General features: G+C 37.9%; 1 protein-coding gene across 4 annotated transcripts in view; it reads left to right on the top strand.

The window, feature by feature from the left end:
- Positions 1 to 22,944, top strand: part of ARHGAP18 (Rho GTPase activating protein 18) — a 95,703-nt gene that overhangs the window by 58,106 nt on the left and 14,653 nt on the right. For 3 of the 4 annotated variants that reach the window (XM_027633878.1, XM_027633876.1, XM_027633875.1), the window contains exons 3-9: positions 2,155 to 2,390; positions 5,012 to 5,084; positions 9,665 to 9,834; positions 11,979 to 12,144; positions 14,868 to 14,959; positions 17,597 to 17,674; positions 20,531 to 20,690. In XM_027633878.1, the coding sequence (XP_027489679.1) occupies positions 2,155 to 2,390; positions 5,012 to 5,084; positions 9,665 to 9,834; positions 11,979 to 12,144; positions 14,868 to 14,959; positions 17,597 to 17,674; positions 20,531 to 20,690 (975 nt within the window). Of the gene's footprint in view, positions 1 to 225; positions 288 to 2,154; positions 2,391 to 5,011; positions 5,085 to 9,664; positions 9,835 to 11,978; positions 12,145 to 14,867; positions 14,960 to 17,596; positions 17,675 to 20,530; positions 20,691 to 22,944 lie in introns of all 4 variants that reach the window. The other variant, XM_027633879.1, reaches the window with a different exon arrangement.

Below are 22,944 nucleotides of genomic sequence, written 5' to 3'. Positions count from 1 at the left end.
CTTTGAAAACTCTGTTGCCTCTGATGCGTATCACCAGAAACAGGCAGTGCTCTGAAAGAGTTTTATTGGACATAAGTAAAAGGATGATTTTCCTTTGAATGGTATTTGCAGAATATCAGAAAGGTGCCTGTTCTTGCGAATCACAACAATTGAAGCTTTATTTGCATTTTACTGTTAAACTAACTCACTCTTTCACTCTTTGTGTATGTTGTTCTGTTATTGTAGCTATTGTGGATAGAAACCCCACGCTTTAGAAGACAAGCCAATGATTAACCAGTTTAAGTTTAGTGAGTAACTTTCTACGCTTGTAACTGTTGTGATTGTTCAGTTGTATTATTTTGTTTCTCAGAAGCATCAATTATGGGCCACTCCTTAGGTCATGACCTTAGAGGTTGGGCAGTTTCTTTTTTCTTTTTTTTTTTGTCTCTGACAAAAGAGGAGTAATGTCCTTAATTCCAGTTTTCTCTCAAAAATTACTTTTTAACAGAGCAGTATCTGTCTCTCTCCCATTCTTACAAGAGACTTACAGTCTCAGTAAATTAAAATGGTGAATTTTGCATTTTGATATGGCCTCCACATGAGTGAGAATAATGTGCTCCATGAGCTTTCAAAGGGATTTGCACTTCTACCTCCTTAAGCATTTTGAAATGGTGCTGCTATTTACAAGTACTCTGAAGAGTGTAACAACGTGACCCCTGGAGAAAGCAGCAAGGCTCCCAGCCCTTGTGCCCAGGGAGCAGGGCATCTGACAGAGCTGTGAGGCTTTCTCCAGAGAAGCAGAGCCCATTGTTCTGCAGTGCATGAGCCTCTTCTATTACCCCAGCTCACTGGTGTGGCTGTGCCTTTAGGCTCTGCACCCCATTTCCTTTTTTTTTTTTTTTTTGCATAGCCTTCTTCCCCTTAGTTACTGCAGCTGACTCTGGCACGAAGCCCAGGTGAGTCAGCACAGTTGAGTTATAAGCTCAAGCATATGTTGCTATGCCCTGCACCTTGCCTAATGTGCAGCACCTTGCTTGGATACAAGTACTCCTGAAGGTGTGGGATGCTGCACCTGGATGCTGGGCCTGCCGAGGTGGGGGAGGGGCATGCTTGAAACACGGCCATGCAAAGGCAAGGCAGGCACCTGCTCTGAAGAATGGGTGTAGCCCTTCTTTCCAACCCTGATAAAATCTGAGTTTTGTCAGAGGTTAAGGGTTTGGTTGCCCAGCCATAGCAAAATCCATACTTAAAATCTGTTGTCTGTTTTCTGAATGCTCTTAATATTCAGGTGCCCACTTGAATGTGCACTGGGCACAGTGGGAAACTGCAGTCAGTGGTGAAGTAAACATGCCAGATTTGGAGTATTTTTAGATATCTGATAAATGGTAAATATCTGATAAATGCTTGAACATTTGAGAGCGTTGCTGGCATTCAACACAACCTCAGCTGCTACAGACAGAACTTAGGGTTTTAAAGAAAATATCATTAGAGAGATACGGGTTTCAGAATCAGAAGTTTTGCCATCAGTAACAGTATTCAATAGCTTTCTCATCTTTCTTGTGCAGTGATCTGTCAATAAAGGATACCTTATCAGCTATAAGAATAAAGCAAAAATTGTTTTGTGGGCTGTCAGCAGGCTGGAGACCATGTCATAAGAATTGATGAAAAAATAGCATTAAGGTGACTCCTGTAGCCTAGTTTGTCCTTCATTAAATTGAGCTAGTGGAGGGCTGTAGGATTAATGTGTCAAGAAAAGTGGGCAGAACCATGTCAGTAAGGGAGCAAAAAAGGTTGAATATTGAACTGAAAATCAATGAGGCAGTGATGATCAGAGTCTTTCAGACTTACCCATACAAATTTATATCTATGTACATTTATAAAATGGTATATGATTTAATAGAAATGCTGTAGATTATTATGAAGATTGCCACATAGCAATCTGTATTGGATTAACTATTTTAAAAGCTTTGATATCATATATTAAATCTTTTGAAGCTCTTCAGAAACAATAGCTTTTTTCCAAGTCATGATAGTATAAGTAATTATTCTTAATTGCGTATCCCCATAGTACTTTCCCTAGGATTGTATTAACTCTGTCATGTCATTAACATCCAGTGTGCTTGGCGCAGTACTCGAAAGCCAATTTTTTTGCCTTTTTCCCTTTGACTTGCTCAGAGGGAGAACTAGAAGAAGAATGGCTGAAGGAGGCAGGTCTGTCAAATCTGTTTGGAGAGAGCTCTGGTGACTCCCAGGAAAGCATGGTGTTTCTATCCACACTGACCCGAACCCAGAGAGCAGCAGTGGAAAAGCGAGTAGAGACTGTCACACAAACACTGAGGAAAAAAAACAAACAGCACCAGATTCCTGATGTCAGAGATATCTTCAGGCTACAAAATGACTCAAAGGGAAAAGTAAGTTCCTGTCTGTTGTTTCCTTTGATTCTGGCAGAGAGAAGAGGAACAGGCAGGGGTGGGAGGAGAGAATGACACACAAAAGGGATATTTCCAGAAGATTTTTCACTGATTTCCAAGGGAATTTTTGACTAAATTTACAGGAATGGTGTTCTTCCAGAGTTGACATTGCATTAAGTGATTTTAGTAAGTAAAAAGAAGTATGTATATTGGCCTCCTGTTGCTTAAAGGTGATGAATAAAACAATCAGTCCATAGTCACGACATTAATCTGAATTAACTTTTATGTAGATGCAAAACTCATGACAACAATCACCCAAAGAGCTGCCAAAAGTCCACTTTTACCTTTGGGTGGTAGTAGCTCTTACTTACTGGTGCTAGGTCTTTATGCTTATGACCTGAGGGCTTAAACCCCATACTAACTCCCAGGGCCTTTGTGTGTTGTTAAACTGTGTATGGGAAGTTGTTCTGACAGGTCCTGAAAGGTCCCAGTCTCGTCTCATGGAATGTTGAACAGAGTTCCTCTCCCATATGTAGGAAAGGGAAAGGAGGGAAATGAAGACTATGATTACAATTGCTTTTCTGTGGAGAAGGGTATATGTCCTGTCTGCTCCCACAGAGCACTGAGATCTTCATCCTGATGGATATGCATGGCAAGTTTACCTGACCTCAGCTCTGTCCCTTGTTGTCACTGCTGACGGTGCCATTCAGTGCAGTGGTAGTGGTGGTGGAAAGCACGGTGAATTTTGAGGAGATTTAACTTCCTCTTTCCCTCAACAACATCATCTCCTTCATCGGCTCCTTTCAAACTCAGTCACAGTGAAATGTAGTGGGGGGAGTTTGTAAGTTCAAATGTGTGTTCCAGAGGCACAGCTTCGCTTTCATTCTTTTGCCATGCTTGTGATTACAGAAGGGATATTAACTCCATAAAAGCTTTCCAGGATCTGATTTGTAATTACACGATCTAATAGCAGAGCAATTTAGGTAAAATATCATATAGCTTAAGGCAGTATAATTTCTCTTTCAAGGATGTTATTTCAGTAAAGCACAATAAATACTCATGTTCCTGTGTTTAAGCTACACGCTGTAATGTTTGAAAATCCTACGTCACAGTGTTCAGTAGACTTCTGTGTCTCTTAAACTTCGTGTTTTGATATTGAAGACATCAGTGAGAAGTAATGCAAACAGACAAATGATTATAGCCATATAAGAAGCATAACACAGAAGGTTAAAAAATTTCTTAAATTCAGAAATAATGGAAAAAAAATCCTTCTAAACCTGTTTCCTTAACAGAAATAAAGTAAAACAAGTGTAGGCCCTCAAACCTGTGCTGCATTCCTTTCTCCAAAGCAAGATAATTACTCAGAAATCGTTGCTTGTGGTTATTCATCTAAACTGTCACAGAAGGTGAAGTAGCTTTTACAACCTCCCTAGGTAACTTGTCTCAGTACTTTGTTACTTTTCCATAGTTAGAAAGCTTTTTATGTAACAAAAGAGGACTGAAGCCATCTGCAGCTGTATGAAGTCATTCCAGTTTAACAATAGCCTCCAAAAATCCTGTAACCTCCCTTCATCTGGAGGAAAGCAGGAGGAAAGGTAAAACAATAGTGTTGATGTTTTGCATCAACACAACAACTGTGTTGATGTCTCTCCTAAATTTCCTGCCATATTCCCAAAGAAAAACCAGGCTTTTGGTACCTTGACAGCTTCCCAGTCTGCTTCTGCTGCTTTATGAAGCAGTAATAATTTTTGGGGCAGGAGCGCTATCTTTTTCCTCCTCTCAGAATCCCCAGTTAAAGAAAAAAAAAAAAAGAAAAAAAGAAGTGAATATACAGATCATGCCGGCAGAAAAAATCATTAAAACTTGAATTTTTCTTCTCAGTAAGTATGGAGTTATAAATTGCTTGAGTAAAATACAACTAGAAATCTAGAGTGCAAAACATTCATTATTAATTTGAGTTGCCAAAAACACAGTAAAAATAATGCAGGGGTAAAAATGTATATGGGTATATGTATACCCATATATATGGGCATAGATTTTCTACATGTTCTGAAATGTTTTTGCCTATAGTAGGAGTCATCCAGTTCATGGAATCTGACACATCTTGAGACTGGGTAGGTCTGCATTTTAGAAAGGAGAGGGTGGTTCAAATCCTTTCCCATTTTGAAGTCTCTTCACAGTGTCCTGGCTTTGCTGTTGAAAATCAAAGCTGAAAGCACAGATAATAATGTCGGGCTGCCCTGCAAAGGGGATGAGGTTGCTCTGTAGGGGAGGTGACTAAGATTTTGCAAGAGAAAGGAATTTGGAGTCAGTCATCCTTTCCAGTGCAAACTATGGCTTCAGGTCAAAGACTACATTTTCTTATTCTTTGTCACTCTGGAAAATTAAGTCTTTCACCCACTTAGCCTTCTAGGAAGGGGAGAAATTGACTCAACTACTTCTGTTTTAATTACCTAGATTTCAGATCCCCTTGGACTTTGGCAAAGGGTTTTCTGCTGAAACACTTCTGCATACTCCTGTATTGCAGGAGGGTGTGGTTTAATCCTGCACAAGGTCAAAGGAGTTTCTACAAGCATGCATTTGGTTTTTATAGGCATGCATATTTATTGTTCCTTTCTTAGGTCTGTGATGGAAGTGAACCCTCAACTGTGAGAACAAGTGAAAACAAAAATGAAACACACGATGGAACAAAAGGTAATGCCAAATGACTTTCTCTTTATTTTTTTTCCTTTTTTTTTTTGTAGGCATTCAACTATACAAGCTACTACAAGGGTCCATATTTCAAGTAACTTTTCAGCAAACTAAAATTAAATTCTAATGAGGAACCTGTTCTGAACTGCATTGTTGGGGTGTAAAATTTTAAGTGTGGCTGTAGATAGTGTCCTTTGAGCCATCTGAGAAACCTGGTTTATTACCAGGGATCATCTTATAATTGAGCTATCTGAGAGAAGTCTCCTCTCACAGTTTATGCTTAAATCTTTCCTGATCCTTAATTTCTCTCTTCTGGTCTATCTCTGGTATACTGTACGTAAGCTCATCTGTGCATACGAGACAATAAACCTAAATGGACTATAAACATGAAAAAACAGTGAGAACTGGCTATATATCTGCAGTTCAAATTAAAAGAAAATTTTGGGATAGAAGAAAAATGGTTGCTTACCTTCTTAAGGAAAATGGAAAGGAAATAACCATTCCCTGTGTGTAGGACTGGATTGTGTTCAATGGCATGTAGATCATGCAAGAAGGGTGCAGTACCCATGGAAGACCCCTTCATCTCACTGCCAGGATAAAGCGTAACAGAAGGCCTTAGCTGATTCTGTAGTTTCTGTTTTGAGAGCGTGAATTTTGATGAAAGACTTTGATAGAGCTTTCTGCTGCTCTTCAGATCCAGTAATGAAAAGGTGGCTGTCCTGCATCATCTTAGGTTTCTTCAAAGTAGAGGTTGCACTGTGTCTTTTATACCGCCATACTTACCACTGTAGAGATCAGGACATTTACTGGTAGCCATTTAAACTTTAAGATACTGCATTGTTTTTCTGCTTTGTTTATATGTTGGGGTTTTCTATTCTTCTGGGGGGCTGGATAGCACATAGGTTTTAGACTGAACCCTATAGCCACTTAGAGCAGGCAGATCAAGTTCCCTACTACAAGTTAGTTATCTGTAATTAAGCCACCAAATAAAATTCTGTTCCAGATCTAGAATACTGATCATTAGTATTTTGGAAAAATTTTTACTTTAGGATTAGACTCGGGAAAACAGCAATGGACAATACAGGATATGCATGGAAGTTGAAGTGAGAGAGATTAATATAAACCAGTCCTGAATAGCACCAATACTGTGTGTTTTCAGAAGTATGTATTTCCTTCCTTCCTTCTCAGCAAACCTCACTTCAGTCAGAACAGTAAAAAATTGGGAGTACTGCCAGACAGCTGGTTCAGCACAAGGGAAGGAAGATGCCTGGTGCTTGTGTCAATAAACTTCACTGCAGGATTCAGAGCTGGAAAATTACCAAGCAATTATTATAGAGTTTTTATCACATCTGGTTCTTTTTTTCCCAGTGGCCCTGATGAACCCTTCAGAAATGGGAAGTTCTGAAAGGCAAATCCCATATGCTAGCTCTTCTCAGCACAGATTGTGATGGGGATGGCAAATGCAGCCTGCTTACATCCTGATACACTTCTGCATTTGTCAACATGCTGAAATGGGCTCTGCTCCCAGGATTGGAGCAGGAAGGAAAAATCAGTTCAATTTGCAGTCAAACCATGGAAGTTTGGTGGTGTTAAAAGCACTGCACCTGTTTCAGTGCTGTGCTGTGATCTTTCCTCCAGAATGATGAGCAAATTAGTGTTATACAAACAGTGAATGAATTTAAGGCAAAAGCTAAGCGGTGCCTGATATTTCAGAAGTACTAAATATTTATGAAATCCAAATCCAAAGATGTTATTTTAAAATGGAAAACCTCTTTGACAGAGAAGTAGTCCTAGTTTTACCTAAAAAAATGTGAACATCATCTCAGACATTATTAAAAAAGCTTAAATTGAGATGTCTTAAAACTGCTATGGCAAACAATCTTTCTGGCCATACTCCAAAGGTGATGACTGTTCCTAATTTGATATTTGAGTGCTGCATTCCCAAGTGCTTCTACCAAACTGAAGATGTTAGTTGTTTGCCTGTAGAGCATACTTGAGCTGTGTGAACCTGTGTTTACTTCTCCTTTCTTACCGAACTGACACATCTTATCTCTTGACCAAATAGTGTATGCAAACTCACAGAATAATACAAAACCATTACATTTTTATTCTTTTCTGCCTAATCCTGCTCAAACAGAACAGTTTAATGAACTCCTTAGATTTTTTTTTTTTTTTGTAGCTGCATATCTGAGTTTTTTTGGAAGGATGCTCACTTACTGGCTTTAAGTGCCTTTGTTTCCTATAGGTATGGAGTATGTCTACAGGAAACAAAAAGAAAATTCAGAATCATCTGTTAAGCTCTTAAAAGACATTATCAATTTAACAATCTATGACACTCACTAAAGGCCTGCAAAGCTAGCAATATGTTCAACAGATACAAAAGAAAAATGACTGTGTTGGTTGAGACCTCTCAAGAAATAGAAAAGAAAGAATAAAACAGATAAAAAGTCAAATATTCATTATCTTAAATAGGGTAGCAGCAAAAATCAGTTTACTGTGAGACTGCAGTTGTCTTTCTGAACAGAGGATTAGCTCCAAGGGAAGAATGATAGATAAAAACCTTTGTATAAGGGCAATTTCAAAGCATAACAGTCTAGAAAATGGATGAAAGAATTGTGTGTACCATGTGTAATATGAGGGTAAAGAGCAGTGATGTTTGCTTCTTGATAGGGAAAAAGACTGAAATGTGGTTGTGTTTTTTAATTAAAGGGTTTATTTTTACTTTTCATTTTACGTGATAAGCAAGGAACCTATAGCCAAAATGATAGTGTCAGTGAAATGATTAAAAAGTTTTTTATTTTCTATTTATAATCATCTATGAACTGGCATTTTAGAGAAATGCTTTGTTAATCAAAAAAAATTACTCTGCCTTTCCAATCATAAATTAAGATCGATCAGCATAGCTCCATTGGGGTATACTCTAGATTCTCTAGCAAGACTAGGAAACAGCAAAGTTGACACTTGTGATGTTTCCTTGTTTTTTTTCTGAAGAATTCCCATCATTTTATGTGAACTTAAAATAGCTCTGTGAACCAAGGAAAGGGTACGAAACTCATGTAAAATACGGTTTCCACATCCTCATAGACAGTATTTACATTTTATGTATCACATTTACATTTCTTGCATGAAATACTGCATGTAGTTGGCAAATTGGCAGAACATCAAAGCTACTTCCTCTTTACAGATGCTGCTTAGTTAAGGAATGCACAACAATAGGAGCAAGGCTATACAACCAAGAGGAAACTCCCCACAACAGCAGCATTTCCAGACCTCTAAAATGTGCACAGCATTACCAAGACATCTGCTTTACACAGCACCTTGGTATGACCAGAGTACTGAAATAGGAGCTACTGCGGTTTTGTTTGTTAACACCAGATCCCTCCTAGGCTGGTAGGAAGTATGTAGGTCACGTATAGGCTGCATTAGCATGACAAAAGTCTTGGGGGAATGGGGAACTGTTTTCATTCAGTTCAGATGCATTAAACATTTTACACGATATATAGGGATACACACAGGGAGGCCAAAGATTGGAGTCAGAGATGAATTCGGCCTCGGATGTATTTGCTTACTGAGGACTCATGTATCTCTGTACCAAAAGGAACAGCTCTAGTTTCAGGATCAACTTAATCTTTAGCCTATGCCCTAGGTAATTTGGGATCTATGGAAAGTGAGCAGAAGCCACTCTGGAAAAAGCAAGTAATGAGTAACACACACAACAGGCAAAATTTGGAAATGTTTCTTAGGCTAAATTGTCTTTGATGCTTTGTATTAAACAGTGTTATTTACAATATAATTTTCTTCTTGCTTCTTTCATGATATATTTTAACTTCAAACTGAAAAGCAGCGGTTGATTTACTGTGAAATTGGGCAACTTCTTTTTCTAAAAGCAGAACTGCCTCTCCCTTTTGTTCCTTCTTTATTTTTTTTTTTAACAAAAATGTTCTAAGTTTATCTAGTATTTTCTTTAAGGAACAAAGAAAAAGAAGTAAGGCCATTGTTGTGTACTTAATCCTTCCCTGTATCATGGAAACACGCCCAAACAGTTTTGAAGAATCTAGACTTCTTGGTCTGAGGTGAGGACAGGAATGACGGAACAAATATAAATGATCTGTGTAATCCCTGTTATTCCCAGATGTTAATGCTTTGGGTCATAGAGGACACATTCTCTTTTGCTTTTGAAATTTTAAGAGCAGAAATATTTGCTGATTTGGTTGCGGGATGTTACAGTCTTTGAGGCTGGAAAGTGTTTGATGGCAAGAAACGTCTGAAGTCAAAGCTCTTTGGCTCTGCAAGATTCTGGGAGTCTGATGTTTGTTTGAAGTGGATTGCTCTACCTTTTCCTAATGGATAAATAGGAGAAAACCCCATGCCTTGCCAAAATTATTGAAGAAAACCTGAAGCTGAACCCTTGTCAGAAGCTAAATTTTCAACTGACATAAAAATTGCAGAAAACAGCAAATTTGCAAACAGAAAGTCCATCCCTTACACAGCATTTACTTCTATTTAAAACTTACTGTTATGCACTGAATGGTGCTCACTGGTGCTGCCGTTGATTTTTAGGATTTTTTTTATGGTGTTTTCAGGTCCAAACTTCAATCTCGGAACAGATGAGCAGAAGAGCATGCTTGAAGTCATGCCATCTTCGGACACTGACATCAATTTGGAGATATCATTTGCAGAACAGGCAGCTAATCTCAAAGACAGCTCAGTAGGCAATATGTGCAAGAGTGGAGGGGGTGACACTCTTCTCCCGGTAGGTGTTTCCTATTTTTTCCTCTTTGTTTTTATTAGAGGTACTGCTTGCCTGAAATTTATCTGATAGTGAGTGAAATAGATTTAGAAGAATTTTGCCATATTCAGCTTTGTGGAGATAGAGCTTCTCAAGATAACTAATTTTTTGGAAATAGTGTTTTCAATAACATGGAAATAACTACTTTGATGCCTGTTTATATCCTTGTATAACAAAATTCACTCTATATCTAAGCAGTGATGAACTGGTAATATTAAGCTGGAGTAAATGGCTTAGTGGTAGTTGTACACAAACTGTGTCCTTACTTCATTTGTTTACAGCCCTTTTTCCTGTTATCTGCAGGGAGATCCTTTATCTCTGTAATAAAAAGCTCTGTTGTCAATTAAAAAGGGTTGGTGGATGACTGGAAACCTTGTGCAGTTATCCAGTGCAGGTAGGCGAGAGATGAAAATGAAGAACAGAATGGTCTAGGAAATTGAATGACAGGAAATTAAGGATTAGTTCGAACTGTTAATAAAATATGGCCCTTTCTGAATGAATCCATATAAATACAAAAGAAAATCCTCTAAGGGATTTTGTTGTTGATCCTCAGAAATCTCTGAGGATCTCTCCCTGCCTAACAGTTCATAAACATGCAGTTCATGAACATGTAGTTATAACCTGTAAACTACTGACTGGTGTGAAAATCCTCTGGTTTGTTTTGTTGTTTGTTTTTTTTTTCCCTAAAATTGTATGCAAACACCTCTGAGTAAACATAGTCTGTTCTTCAAGTAGTAATTGCCCAATGTATACTAATTTAAACATTATAAACCAGACACTAATGGATACTTACAAATGGATTCTAAAGTGTTTGAGTCATGTTTCTGTAATGCAGCCTATAACAAGGAGATGAAAGCTCTACTCTAACTTTTGTGTATATGTATATATGCATAATACATACATTAGCTCTACTTCTAGCTAGGCTTGTGAAGGATTGGTCAAAGACATGGCTATGGGATTTTTTAGTGATAAAAGGAGTGGCAAAATTATAGGAAAATGAAGGGAGTTACCTATTAAATTCTACAGTTTGTATTTATTGGTTACGCTTTGTCATTGGCAACTATTTTTAAACAGACATGTTTGTGCAAGTCAGTGAAAGCTCAAGGTGGGAAACAGCTACATATCTGCCATTTGTAAATTGTGTTTATATTTTGATATCTGCCCTTGTAGTCATGTGCCATAACCACCAATCATCTGTGCTATTGCTGGGTTTGTACAGGATGCAAAAATAATTCTGGAGTATAATATATCTTTTCAAATGGAAGAAAGTCTTGTCAGCCTTCCTGCTCTGAGTCATGTGCACTGCTAATGTCAGGAACAGGCAAGAATCTTACTTAGAAGCCTGCTGGTGAGAGATGGAGTTAGAAAGCTCAGTGAGCTGGGAAGTCCCTCTCCCTCACCTTTTCAACTAAATTCCTTATACTGATCTCTGACTGCAGCCTCTGAGCATTTAGCACAGTAGAAATGAGCTGTAATTAAGTATCCCCCTTCCCTAAGAAGAGAACCCTTTTATTATTATTTATGTGGCAGCCAAATATTTTATTTTGTGTGCGTAAGTGCGAGGGGGATTTCTCTTCCAATTTTACATGCATAGGATTGTTCATGGACAGACATTTCCACCACTATAAATTGGAAAAGGATGCAGAATTTGGAGGAGTGGGTAGGTGGCATGACAAAGCCAGACTTTCCTTGAGTGGGAAAGGACAAGAGGTAATGGACACGAGTGACTAGCGGAGAAATTTTGTTTTGCAAAGTAAAGAAAGTCCCCATGAGAGCATTTAACAGTGAAACAGGTGCCCACAGGGGGTTTTGGGAGTTTTCAAAATTCATTTGAACAGCACAACAAACAACCCAATCAGACTTTGAATTTAGCCTTGCTTTGAGCAGGCAGTTGAATTAGATGACCTCCAGAAGTCACCAGGAACCTGAATCTTCCTATCATTTTAAGATCATCTGCTTTTCGACCTGTTTGAGGGATTCTCCTGTGATTTAGTCTGTAACAGGAGGCTTCATGATGAAAGGTTGTGCCCTGAAGGAAGCATAGCCTTTGAGCTAAGTAATTTGTCATGACTTGGATTATTCACCCTGCTGCAAATCTCTGCTTTTAGAATTTCAGACTGCCGAAGGACAAAACAGGTACCACAAAGATTGGTGACCTGGCCCCTCAGGATATGAAGAAAGTCTATTCTTTAGCACTGATTGAATTAACTGCTCTCTATGACATACTTGGGACAGAATTCAAGCAACAAAAAGCTGTAAAAATCAAAACCAAAGGTGAGTTGGTGTTTTCTGTTCTGAACAAAATGCATCTGTTTTAATCCCACAAAACAAATGCACCCAGTTCAGAGAATCACAGAATTTTATTTAGTATATGAATTTAATATAGGTCCTGAGCAGCATTTAATTTTACATCTTAATTCAAGGCACACTCTAAACAAGTTTACTGACACAATCTCTCCAGCTACTGCACCCTTGTTTATTGTCTAAAGTTAAAACTCAAGTCAATCACTAAGCAGATAGGCTAGGGAGTGAAAAAGGGTAAGTATCATAGTAGCATGCTCTGCAGCAAGAATTGCCTCACGGAAATTTGTATGTGCTGATTTATTCCCGAAGAGCTCTTTGGAAATGTGCTCTTCATGTGTATTCTTTTCCAGCTTTCCTGAAGGTAGGTATTGGACTACTTTCATGGTTGAACTCAGTGGTCTTAAATGTCTTTTCCAATCCAAATAATTCTGTCATTCTATGAGTCTACCTGACTTTTGCTTTCATTGCCCTTAGTGGGAGATGCTGGGAGCCTTTGTCACCTACTTTCTTGTTCTATCTGGCAAGCTTTCCTGTGTCATGTAGGCCTTACCCAACCAGTATTAGGCTATAATGCAGCTTTTATGCAGAATGGCATCATAGTAAATGGAAGATTTAATCTGTAGCAGAGGATGCAACTCTGCATCAGCAACAGCTGCAACAGCTTTACTCTGCAAGCTGTTGGAGCATATGCATAATCACAGTGCTTTTCTTGGGAACACAGAAAACATGGAAACTAATTTCAAGATGCTAGAGGTTTTCAGTGCTTTGTTTTGTTTTCATATTTTTGGCTTCAGCTAAATGCTTTACAAGAGCTCAGAATGTGTTACCAGTTAATCACAAGCCTCCTTTGGCCATAACTCTGTTGTCAAGGTTCTGTGAATGTGATAGTGCAATAGCTCACTTTAAATAATTGAAAGCAACAGAGAGCATGGAGATATACAGCAAGGTACAATGGATTCTTCAGAATACACTCTTCACAATAGTAGGAGATAGCTTTTTAAGTGCAAAAGGCATACACAGAAACATCTACAAGAACTTTATCCCTTAAATGCATTTTCTTCTTGAAGAAGACAGCTTGTGGTGTCATTAATAATCAGACACAAAACACTTTCTTCTCATGTATTTTGGGTCTTGATTTTAACTGCTTCTTCATACAGAATTTATTGGTTGAATTTCATTATTATCTGAATGGCAGGAATTCATGTAATGTTGAATTGATTGAAAACTTTTTTAAAAGTTAAAAAAGGTGGACTAGACTCATGGAAATGTGTAGGAAATAGACAATGATCTGTCACTTTTTCTCCCAAGCAAATCTGCTTTTGCAATATACTGTCTTCAGTACCTTATTGCTCTACCTGACCGTCACCTCATCACCCTTGAAGTGTTCTTGGACCAATTGATTCATACAGTGGTGGGTCTATTGGCTGTTCCCCTCAGTGCTGAGTATGTAAAAGATGATGAGAATATAGTTCTTTTGGGGAATGCTGTGCTGTTCCCAGCCCTGCCTTTCTATTGACCTTCTGTAGTTTGTTTTTTACTTTTATTATTGACAAGATCTTCAAGATAATAAAGCTATGGGGTATGGATATTGACTGTATGTATGAGTCTATTGTATTTTATAGGTAGACTTTTTATGCTCACAGAGATACAAGAACTTTTTGATTTGGCGTTGAAACTGATCTTTCTTTGATGTATATCACATTTCTTCAAGGGCTGACAATTTTTTTTAGTAATTGCAGCTGTTCTATGTTCAATATTGGCATGGTATCATACCAAGCAGCAGTTTTTAACTATATGTAGTGTTATATGCAGTTTCAGAAAAATTGCACATACAGCAATTATCAGTACTTCTGACAGAGAAATTCTGTGTCAGCAGACTTTGGGTTAGTTATTACTAGTATAGCTCTCTTTTAATAGTCATTTACTTCTGGGTCATAAATAGATGAGAGCCCCATTTACTTGAAGAATAAGGGTGGTTTTGCATCAGGGCTAGATTAACTGGCACTAGATTTCTTCTTGGTTTTTTTTTTTTTTTATTTTTAATTTGCATTGCCTTAGCACTATTGTAAAGGCTATTTTCTAACCAAGAATTAACTGTACTTTTGCTTTTTTTAAAAAACCCACAAAAACAATAAAACAAACCTTTGGTGAGTTGGTTATCTTGCTCTTCTGCCAGTATTGTATAATTCAAGAACATGGAAGTTGAAAAGCTCCTATTTCAAAACTATCATAGAGCGAAGTGCTCAGAGTAACTCTGAGTGATAATTATATTTGTCTCATTTTAGTAGCCAAGTTCTGGATGTTTTACTCTTTCCATTTGCATCTTAACTATAATAACTTGCATTGAGTAATGAAGCTCTGCATTGCAGGGTCATCATCACACCCATTCTGCAAACCAGAACCACGCAGATGGTTCATTTATGCAGTTTGTTTCACTGTGCTGCAGAATGTGTGGATGGCAATTTGAAGTCAAAACAGAAGACTCCCGAGAAAGAGATGAATGAGTCCTTTTAGCCAGAATTCTTTGTGTAGTAACTTGATTGACAAAGACATTAAACCACTTTGAACAAAAGGTCAATAGCTCTGAATGTATTGAATAGACTTATTGCTTCAGAAATATGGGTTTATGCCATTATCACATGTACTGGAACAGATGTGGATAATATCTCCATTTCTTTTGCTTTATGCTTCAGACTCTGGCTTGTTTGGTGTCCCACTGTCAATTTTGCTGGAACAGGATCAGAAGAAGGTTCCAGGAACCAAGATACCACTGATTTTTCAAAAGGTAAATAGGCATGAACAAGTCAACTTGTTACATGCCTGCAGATGACAAACATAACCTTTTGTCCTGGATTTATTTGCTTCCTGTAGCGGTTTTCAGTATAATGCTCTAATCTATCAAAGTTATTGTAACTTTTATTTGCAACTTTACTTAGTAATTCAGTAAATGTGATACTTTTCTTTGTATCAGACATATGTTGAGTCAAAGTAATAAATTTAATTTTTTATTACAACTGATCTTCATGATTTAGTCAAGTTTCCTAATAAGCCTATGAAAACTAAAAATCAGTGTAGGAACCTGCTTCAGCCAAATTTCGTTTCATAAAGGTGGTGTAACTTCCATCATCAGTAAGGCTGCCTCCTTCTTTTTTTTTTTTTTTCCTAGAGCAAATACTTGAAATTCTGTAGAAATTCTCAGTCTCCCAGGCTGAACCTGTATTTCTAGGAAGTGGTTTTCTCCTTTCAGAAATTATTTGGACCGCAAGACGGATGTTATGGGAGTGGGAATCATGCTGGATAACTGCCTCTGGTGGTGACAGCAGTCCTTTTCCAGAAGACTTGTTGCCTTAGTACATGGGGGTATGCTTTGGCTCGTATCACCTCGTAGTAGTGGGGAAGATAAAGGGAAAGATAATGGAGACCCTGGATTTACTGCCCATGCACAACAGGTCTCATTTCATGAGAAGAAAAGAGACCACAGTGTGTGGACCTGTCCTAACACTGACAGAAACTCAGTGCTATCTCATCAATGTTTCAGTATGTTTGTGGATGTACTTGTTATTTTTTGAGAAACAGAAAACTCAAAGTAGTTTTGCATCATTCTCTGAAAACTACTGCTGTGTCATTCATGCCAGAAATTACTTCCTCAGGATCATAAAAATACATTTCTGGAAAAGAGGCTATCTAGAAAATAAGAAATCAAATTGAAAAAAGTGATTGATCATGGTGCTATCCTAGCACTGTCATAAGCATAGTTCTGCAGGAAGAAAATTCTACATAAACATTAATCACTTATAGATGTGATTTGTTTTGCAAGCTGCAGATGTCATTTGGAGTACAGTTTTACTTTAAATGAGAATATAAAAATAAAAAAGTTTCCCATTTCTTCTGCCTGTTCTATACAGCACATGCTTTCCAAGAATGGGGGATTTATATAAAGTGCAAGAAAGAACATTTTTGTGCATTCTGCTTTTTAAATGTACCTTGTTTATCACTAAAATGAAACAAAGCAAGCTAATAGGAGTGCTGCTTCATTAAAAACAAAAACACACTGAAATTTTATTTAATTGAGGAATTTCAGTTAAAAATAATGACATAATTTAACCTAGGGGGTTTCTGACTGGAAAATCTGAGGGTAATAGCAATCTGTGTATCTCTGTCAGAAGTTTCTGCTGACAGGAATTCAAGTCTCTGGCCTGCTAATGAAGCCATGCAAAGCAGCCCTGATAGAGGTGAAGAGGGCATTTCCCATAGGCAGGAGGCTGGTGGTTGCCAGCAACCACCTCTTGGCCAAGGGGAGGCTTGTCACTGTGTGTGAAGGAGTTGTGGTCACCAGTAATGCCACCAGACCTTGCCTCCCCCAGACATTGTAATGATGGCAAATCACAAAACGCCCAAAGCGTCTTCATGTTCAACACATGAGAGTGGCAGCCACTGATCTGGTGCAAGCCAGATACAGTGAGAGTTGGATAGGGCCAGTTAGCACTTTTTATTTAACCCTGGAAAATACACCAGCGTGACATTACTAGTGCTATTTTGGAACTTTGTAGTTTTTTCTGTCTGATCTTTTTTATGGCATTTATCTGTTACATAAATACGGTGGTAGGTAAACCCCCCTTAATTTCTGTAAAGGGAGAAAGCACAACTGTGTTGCGTAATTTTTCTTATTCAAAAGCTGGCACAGGAAGGCATGTAACAAAGGCACTGCCCTAGTTAAACATCATGACAACTATTTGTGCTAAAATGATGTCATCAGCTTTTGACGTTTACAGATTTGTTTTGTATACTCTTAAATCCATCCTTCAGTGAATGCTTCTAGGAATATCTTTTAGAGAAAAAGAATTTATGGTATCTGTTTGAAGTACTTTTACAGAATTTCTGCAAATTAGCCATGTGTAGTATTGCAAACTGTTGAGTTTGTTAGAACATCAGAATTTGCAAATCGGAGATTTCTTTAAAGCCTAGAAGTTCTTAGTTCTTCTCTAGTAAAGTCCTGAAGAAGAGTATTTGTGAGAAAACTAATACTGCATCTCTAATGTTGCTTTGATTTGGAGACTTTTTACAAGTGTAGTAATTGGGATTTGATTTTGAAGGTAGAGTAATTTTTGGAAAAAATTCTTCTGTCTTCAGAGAACACTTGAAGGAGGTAAAAAGCATAGTTTTCTTTTAATAAAATAGACAAACTCTTCTTCAGTAGTACTCATAAAAAAGGTAAGAACCATATTAAAGTTTTCTTTTATAACAACTATAATCCATTTACAAACTGTTTGTTCCTCCACTTGTTGCACATCTGTGTGCACAAATGCATTCATACACGTATGCATATGGAGATACAAGCATAAAGGCTCCAGTATATCAGAACTGTCTTCCAGTAATTTTTAACTGGCATCTTTGTTCATGCAGTTTGGTTTGTGTTTGACAGCTGATTGCCCAGATAGAAGAGACAACTCTGGAAACAGAAGGACTTCTTAGAATACCAGGAGTTGCAACAAGAGTAAAGGTAAAACATTGCACAGATTCTTAATATCCCCCAAAATGTATCTATTTTCTGATTTTATTTTGTCATACAAATATATTCTAATTTCACATTGTTATGAAAATCTTCAAAAACAGAAAGCGAAATCTCTTTACAAAGAAAACTGAGTTATATTAGCCAGAGAGCTGATGGTTTCATCCAGTGTAGTCTTAGGGAAAAGACTGGTGTCCAAAACTGGAGGAGAGTTCAAGCTGCATTTTGAATTCAATTGTGCCAAAATATCATTAATTCTTGGCATCAGCTTTTCAGCCCTTTGCTTTTTCCTTGAACCAGCTTAATCATATGAACAGTTCCTACACAGTCTTTCTACCCCAGGAGGAAGATTTTCTCTGGCATTTTGAGCCTATTTTATTAGCTAGATTTAACCTATGTTATAGGGCAAGGCAGGCAGCACGCACTGAAGAACTCTCACATTTGTTTTTATGAACAGCAATATAACTACTCGGCTCACCAAGTGCAATCGTAGATTCATAGAATCAGCTGGATTGGAAGGGACCTCTGAGATCATCAAGTCCAACCCTTGATCCACTACCACCCTGGTTACTAGACCATGGCACTAAGTGTTAGGCACGTCTGTGCACACCGACACTTGCAGAGTGAGTGCCAATTACATGCAGACTCTTCCCCAGTATTTGCCTTAACACAGGAAACTAAGTACACAGTATGATTCTTGCCAAGAGTCAATGTGTTAAAAAGACGGTCTGAACTGGCCTTAAATTCTAAACAGAAAGGACCATTTAAGTGGATTCAGCTGTCCAAAGACGTCTGCCAGCCTCTGTTGTGTAGAACTTGGTCCAGCAGCCGGTTCATTAGAAACAACTAAAAGAAGAGAATGTTATGGAAATTGGTTTTCTTTATTTGCCAGTAACTAAGATACTAATTTTTTTGTTTTCCTCTGTTCTTTATTTTCCACTTCTAATCAGTTCCACAAACTGGAATGATTTCTGAGTGATATTCTTTATTTAATTGTTTATTTGTTTATTCTTTGATTTTATTAACTTAATATGATTTCCCAGTGAGAGGATCATTCACTATTTGGCTTTCATTAATTTTTTAATTGCTTCTTTAAATCAAGCAATTGTTTTGTTAGCAAATATGTTAAGTTCTTTTACCTATCCAAATAGAAAATTTTAAGATAACTAAAGACTGATTTTTTCTTTGTTTTCTTAAACTGGAAAAAGAAAGTATTTTCCTCATTATGTGGTTTTGTACAAAGACACAGAAAAAATATTTTACTATTATGTTCTATAGATTTTAGAGTTATTATTAAAAGATGCATTGGTTATACCTGTAGCTAAATACATTTACTTTAAAATCTAAGCATTGGATCACTAGGACACAATTGAAATTTCCATATTATATGCCATATATTTCCATATTATATGCCTCTCATATAATACAATGCTTTTTATCTGTATGTTTAATACTGAATTTGCTGCAGTGATTTGGTCTGAATGTGGATGGAGGAGCTGATGAGCCTCAGGGGAGAATTTTCATCTCTATTTCTAAAGCTTGCTTTTTTTGATGATCAGGAAATCATACCCACTTGACTTTAGACATCTGAGTTACAATCATTGCACCTTTGAACCCCCAACATAGTCAGTGAAGAGAGGAGATCTCTCTTAAGGACACTTGACAACATCCAACTTTTAATATCAATCTAAGTGTCCACATTTTCTTTGGAAATAGATCTTTTTTCCATTTTGACAAAGTTAAATTTAATAAGAATGGTATCTTAAAAATGTATCTGGTATCATCTCTCCAGTGTGCCCTTCTTTTCCAGATTAATAATTATGGCCATATTTTTCCATAGCACATACTTTGCAAAACAAGCCAATGTCTCTGTCCTCCTTTTCTGTCCAGAGTAACTGAGTCTAGAAGAAGGGAGTGACCCGTGAGAGGTGCCTCAGGGCCACTGACCCTATGTAGAGGCTACTTCCCACTCTGCCAGTCTAGGAAATAAATGAAGTAGATGTGAGGCCTGGACTAATGCCTAGCAATAGACGAAGAAGGACTTGGTCTTTACAGCGTGTTCCCATTTGTAGATCTCTGAAAGCCCAGTTGTAGCACTGCCATGGGAGCAGGGCAGGTGTATGGTAATGTCTGCTGCCAACAATATTTCACCCTTTCCCAACTGTTAGAATGTACCACTGAGACTTTCAGTACTATTTATTCTGCTGCATAACCTCGTGATTTGCAGTACAGCCCCCTTCCATAGAGGGCACATTTAACACGTGCAGTGCTAGGCAAAGCTGTATGTGCCCAGCAACATGGAGTTCCCTATAGATGGCAAGACCCCTAGCTATTGAGTCACATCTTTTCCCTATGTTTTAAAAAGAGAACCAGCCTCACCTTACTGTGTATTTTGATAGGAAACTGTGTGCCAACACACGTAATTGCCATATTTTTTTCTATGAAAATGTCTGTGCATACATTACAGCAATACTTTTGGTAGTAGTTTCAGAATTGCTGTATGTATCAGACGTGTCTTAATATTTGAGGGGAGAGGAAGTCATGACCCTTATGTACTTGAGTGTGTTATCTGTTTCTTATTGTATATTCCATATGGCCCTGAGGCAGGCCCTTGAGATTCTTCCTATGTGATTTGACTGCTGCCTATTACTACATGTTTGCTTGCAGTACTTCTAATCCCTAATTTATCTTTTTGTAGCAAAAGATCAGTGGCAGCTGGAGTTAAGTGATATGTCAGATGTCCTTTTTCCCCCCTGTTTCAAAGTATGGAAAGCATTGTTGCATGTGTGATGTGTGACTTCCAGCAGCCAAGTGTTACTGGTGCTCTCTGTATCTACTGCCTTTCAGACTCTTTGCCAAGAACTGGAAGCAAAATTTTATGAAGGGACTTTCAACTGGGAAAATGTAAAGCAACATGATGCAGCAAGTCTTTTAAAACTCTTCATCCGTGAACTGCCTCAACCACTTCTCACTGTAGAATATCTCAAAGCTTTCCAAGATGTACAGAGTGAGTAGTGTCCTTTCTGTCTCGGCTGAAAGAATTGATACCTGTGCAAAGAAGTGCCTCTATGCTGTAGCAGTATTTCCACTAATAATATGTAAAACTGAGAAACAAATTGAATAACAACAATGTGAGTTCTCCTGAGAAAAGACTGGCCATATTTTTACTAATGTACAAATAACATTTTTCATGTAACGACTATTTTAGTAGTTAACAGATAAAATGAAAACACATTACCACTTTCTGATGTTTCTCATAGTTGTTAGGAGGTGTAGAAGGGTTGTAAGGAAATTGTGTATGACAGTATCAGTTTATAAATAGTGTTTACTTCAAAAGAAAACCACAGCAAAGATAAGTAGTTCTGCAGAAAATGTAACAAATTATAATTTATACTGTTTATGGTCTTTTATCCGTTTACAATGGGAGAAGTTAAAGTAGAATAGTCAGAACTGCTGATCGTCCATGGTCCCATGAGGTCAGCAAGTTCCAGTGTAAATGTCTTCCTTGCCAACTGGTCACAAAGACAGCAAACATACTAGCTGTAATTGAAGGAGACTGGCTTGGTGATAATGAATCAGGAGTCAGAACCCACATGCATTAACTTCCCCATCAACACAGGCATGCAAGTTGTATTTCACTTCCCTCCAGTCAGAGCCATGGCTCATTTCTAAGAGACACTTTCACAGAATCACAGAATATTCTGAGTTGGAAGGGACCCACAAGGATCATGAAGTTCAACTCATAGGTGAATGGCCCAAACCCATGACCTTGGCATTATTAGCACGATACTCTAACCAACTGAGCTAATCTCAGGGTCAGGGAATTCCCATGGACAGGCAGACAGATGAATATTTTTAAAAACTGTGGGCTTTGTCAGTCTCCCAGTTGTGAGCTGCCTTTCAGTGCTTTGTCCTGTTATGTGTATTGTTGATTCTTCAGTACTGAGTGGCAAGTTAAAACTGGCCAGAATGCTTTCAGATGATGCTGGCAGCAAATGACTCCAGAAGACTGTTCCATTTACTGGATAGTGATTGGAGCCAAGAGGGTTTCTGCTTCTCGCTCCTCAGCTGTCTGAAGGCTTATGTGGCTTTATTTACCCAGAAATACTCAGGTGCCAGGATCCAAACCACTTTCTACATTGAACCAAAGGATTTGATTCAAAACAGACACAGTACTTCATAGCCTCCCATTGTTTAAATTGTCTGCCTGTCTTGTTGGTTACATGTAATAAGATTAGGTGGAAGAGAAAGAAGACATCATTTTTATGACAGTAATCGGTGTTTTTCATGATACTGTGACTAAGTAGTGTTGTTAGAATTAAATATTTAAACGGCATAATTTAAACAATTTAATTGATTATTTTAAGTAATGTAAGCAGCTAAAATTCAACTGTTATTAAGGTGAGCAGACAAACCCCCAATTTAAGTAATGAATTTTAATGTTTTGCAATTGTAGTTTTGCTTGCTTTCCTAGGATAATGTTGATTCTCATTGCTTTTGGAACATTGTGACATATACTGTTTTGAAACTGAATTTAAGCCTTACTTTTAATGTACGTCTTTCTAGAGCAGGTAGATACACTGTTCTCACTACTTGATATTTTCAATGGCTATACCATTTGGCACTCATTTATTCAATTCCTTAATTTTTATCATGGTATAAAGTAGTCAGTAATGGTTTGGTTTTTTAATTTCCTCAATGACCTTTATTATTTTTGTGGTGTCTCCCAAATTGATTTGGGTGAAATGTATTTCAAATAGCAATTCAGTTGGAATCCCAGCAGGAAGCATGAGAATAGCGCTGTCGAATTTTGAAATAGTGTGATAAAACTATGTCAAGTGCAGGTATCTCTTTCTTCACTTGTTTTATGTATGGCCTGATTCATTAGGAGTCTGCTGAGAAGACTTGCCAGAGCATGTCCTCTAAAGCATGACAGGAGGAAGTTTATCACAAGTGGCAAATATGGGAGAGTTAGGGCTTCCTGCTGCTCAACACTGCCGTAATGTAGGAGCTCTTCTAGGAGGTGGAGGCTTGTGGGGATGCACTCATTGTGCATCTTAGGTGAATGATGCACCACTGAGCAATTGGTAAAAGGCAGAACTAACGTTAGCTTTCTTTAATTATAGCTTACATCATTTGGTACAGCATTTACTGCTGTAGATAAGTGTAAAGCTTCTCTGCTCTTGGCTTTATCCCCACTGCCATTGCAGCTGCTGCTGCTTATGTCGCTGAAGGCCTGCCTTATTCTGTAACATGCAATA

Source organism: Corapipo altera, unplaced genomic scaffold, assembly GCF_003945725.1.
Source record: "Corapipo altera isolate COAL_440 unplaced genomic scaffold, ASM394572v1 2b, whole genome shotgun sequence".
NCBI lineage: Eukaryota > Metazoa > Chordata > Aves > Passeriformes > Pipridae > Corapipo > Corapipo altera.
The sequence above is the reverse complement of the archived record's forward strand: the minus strand, read 5'-3'. Positions and strand labels throughout refer to the sequence as shown.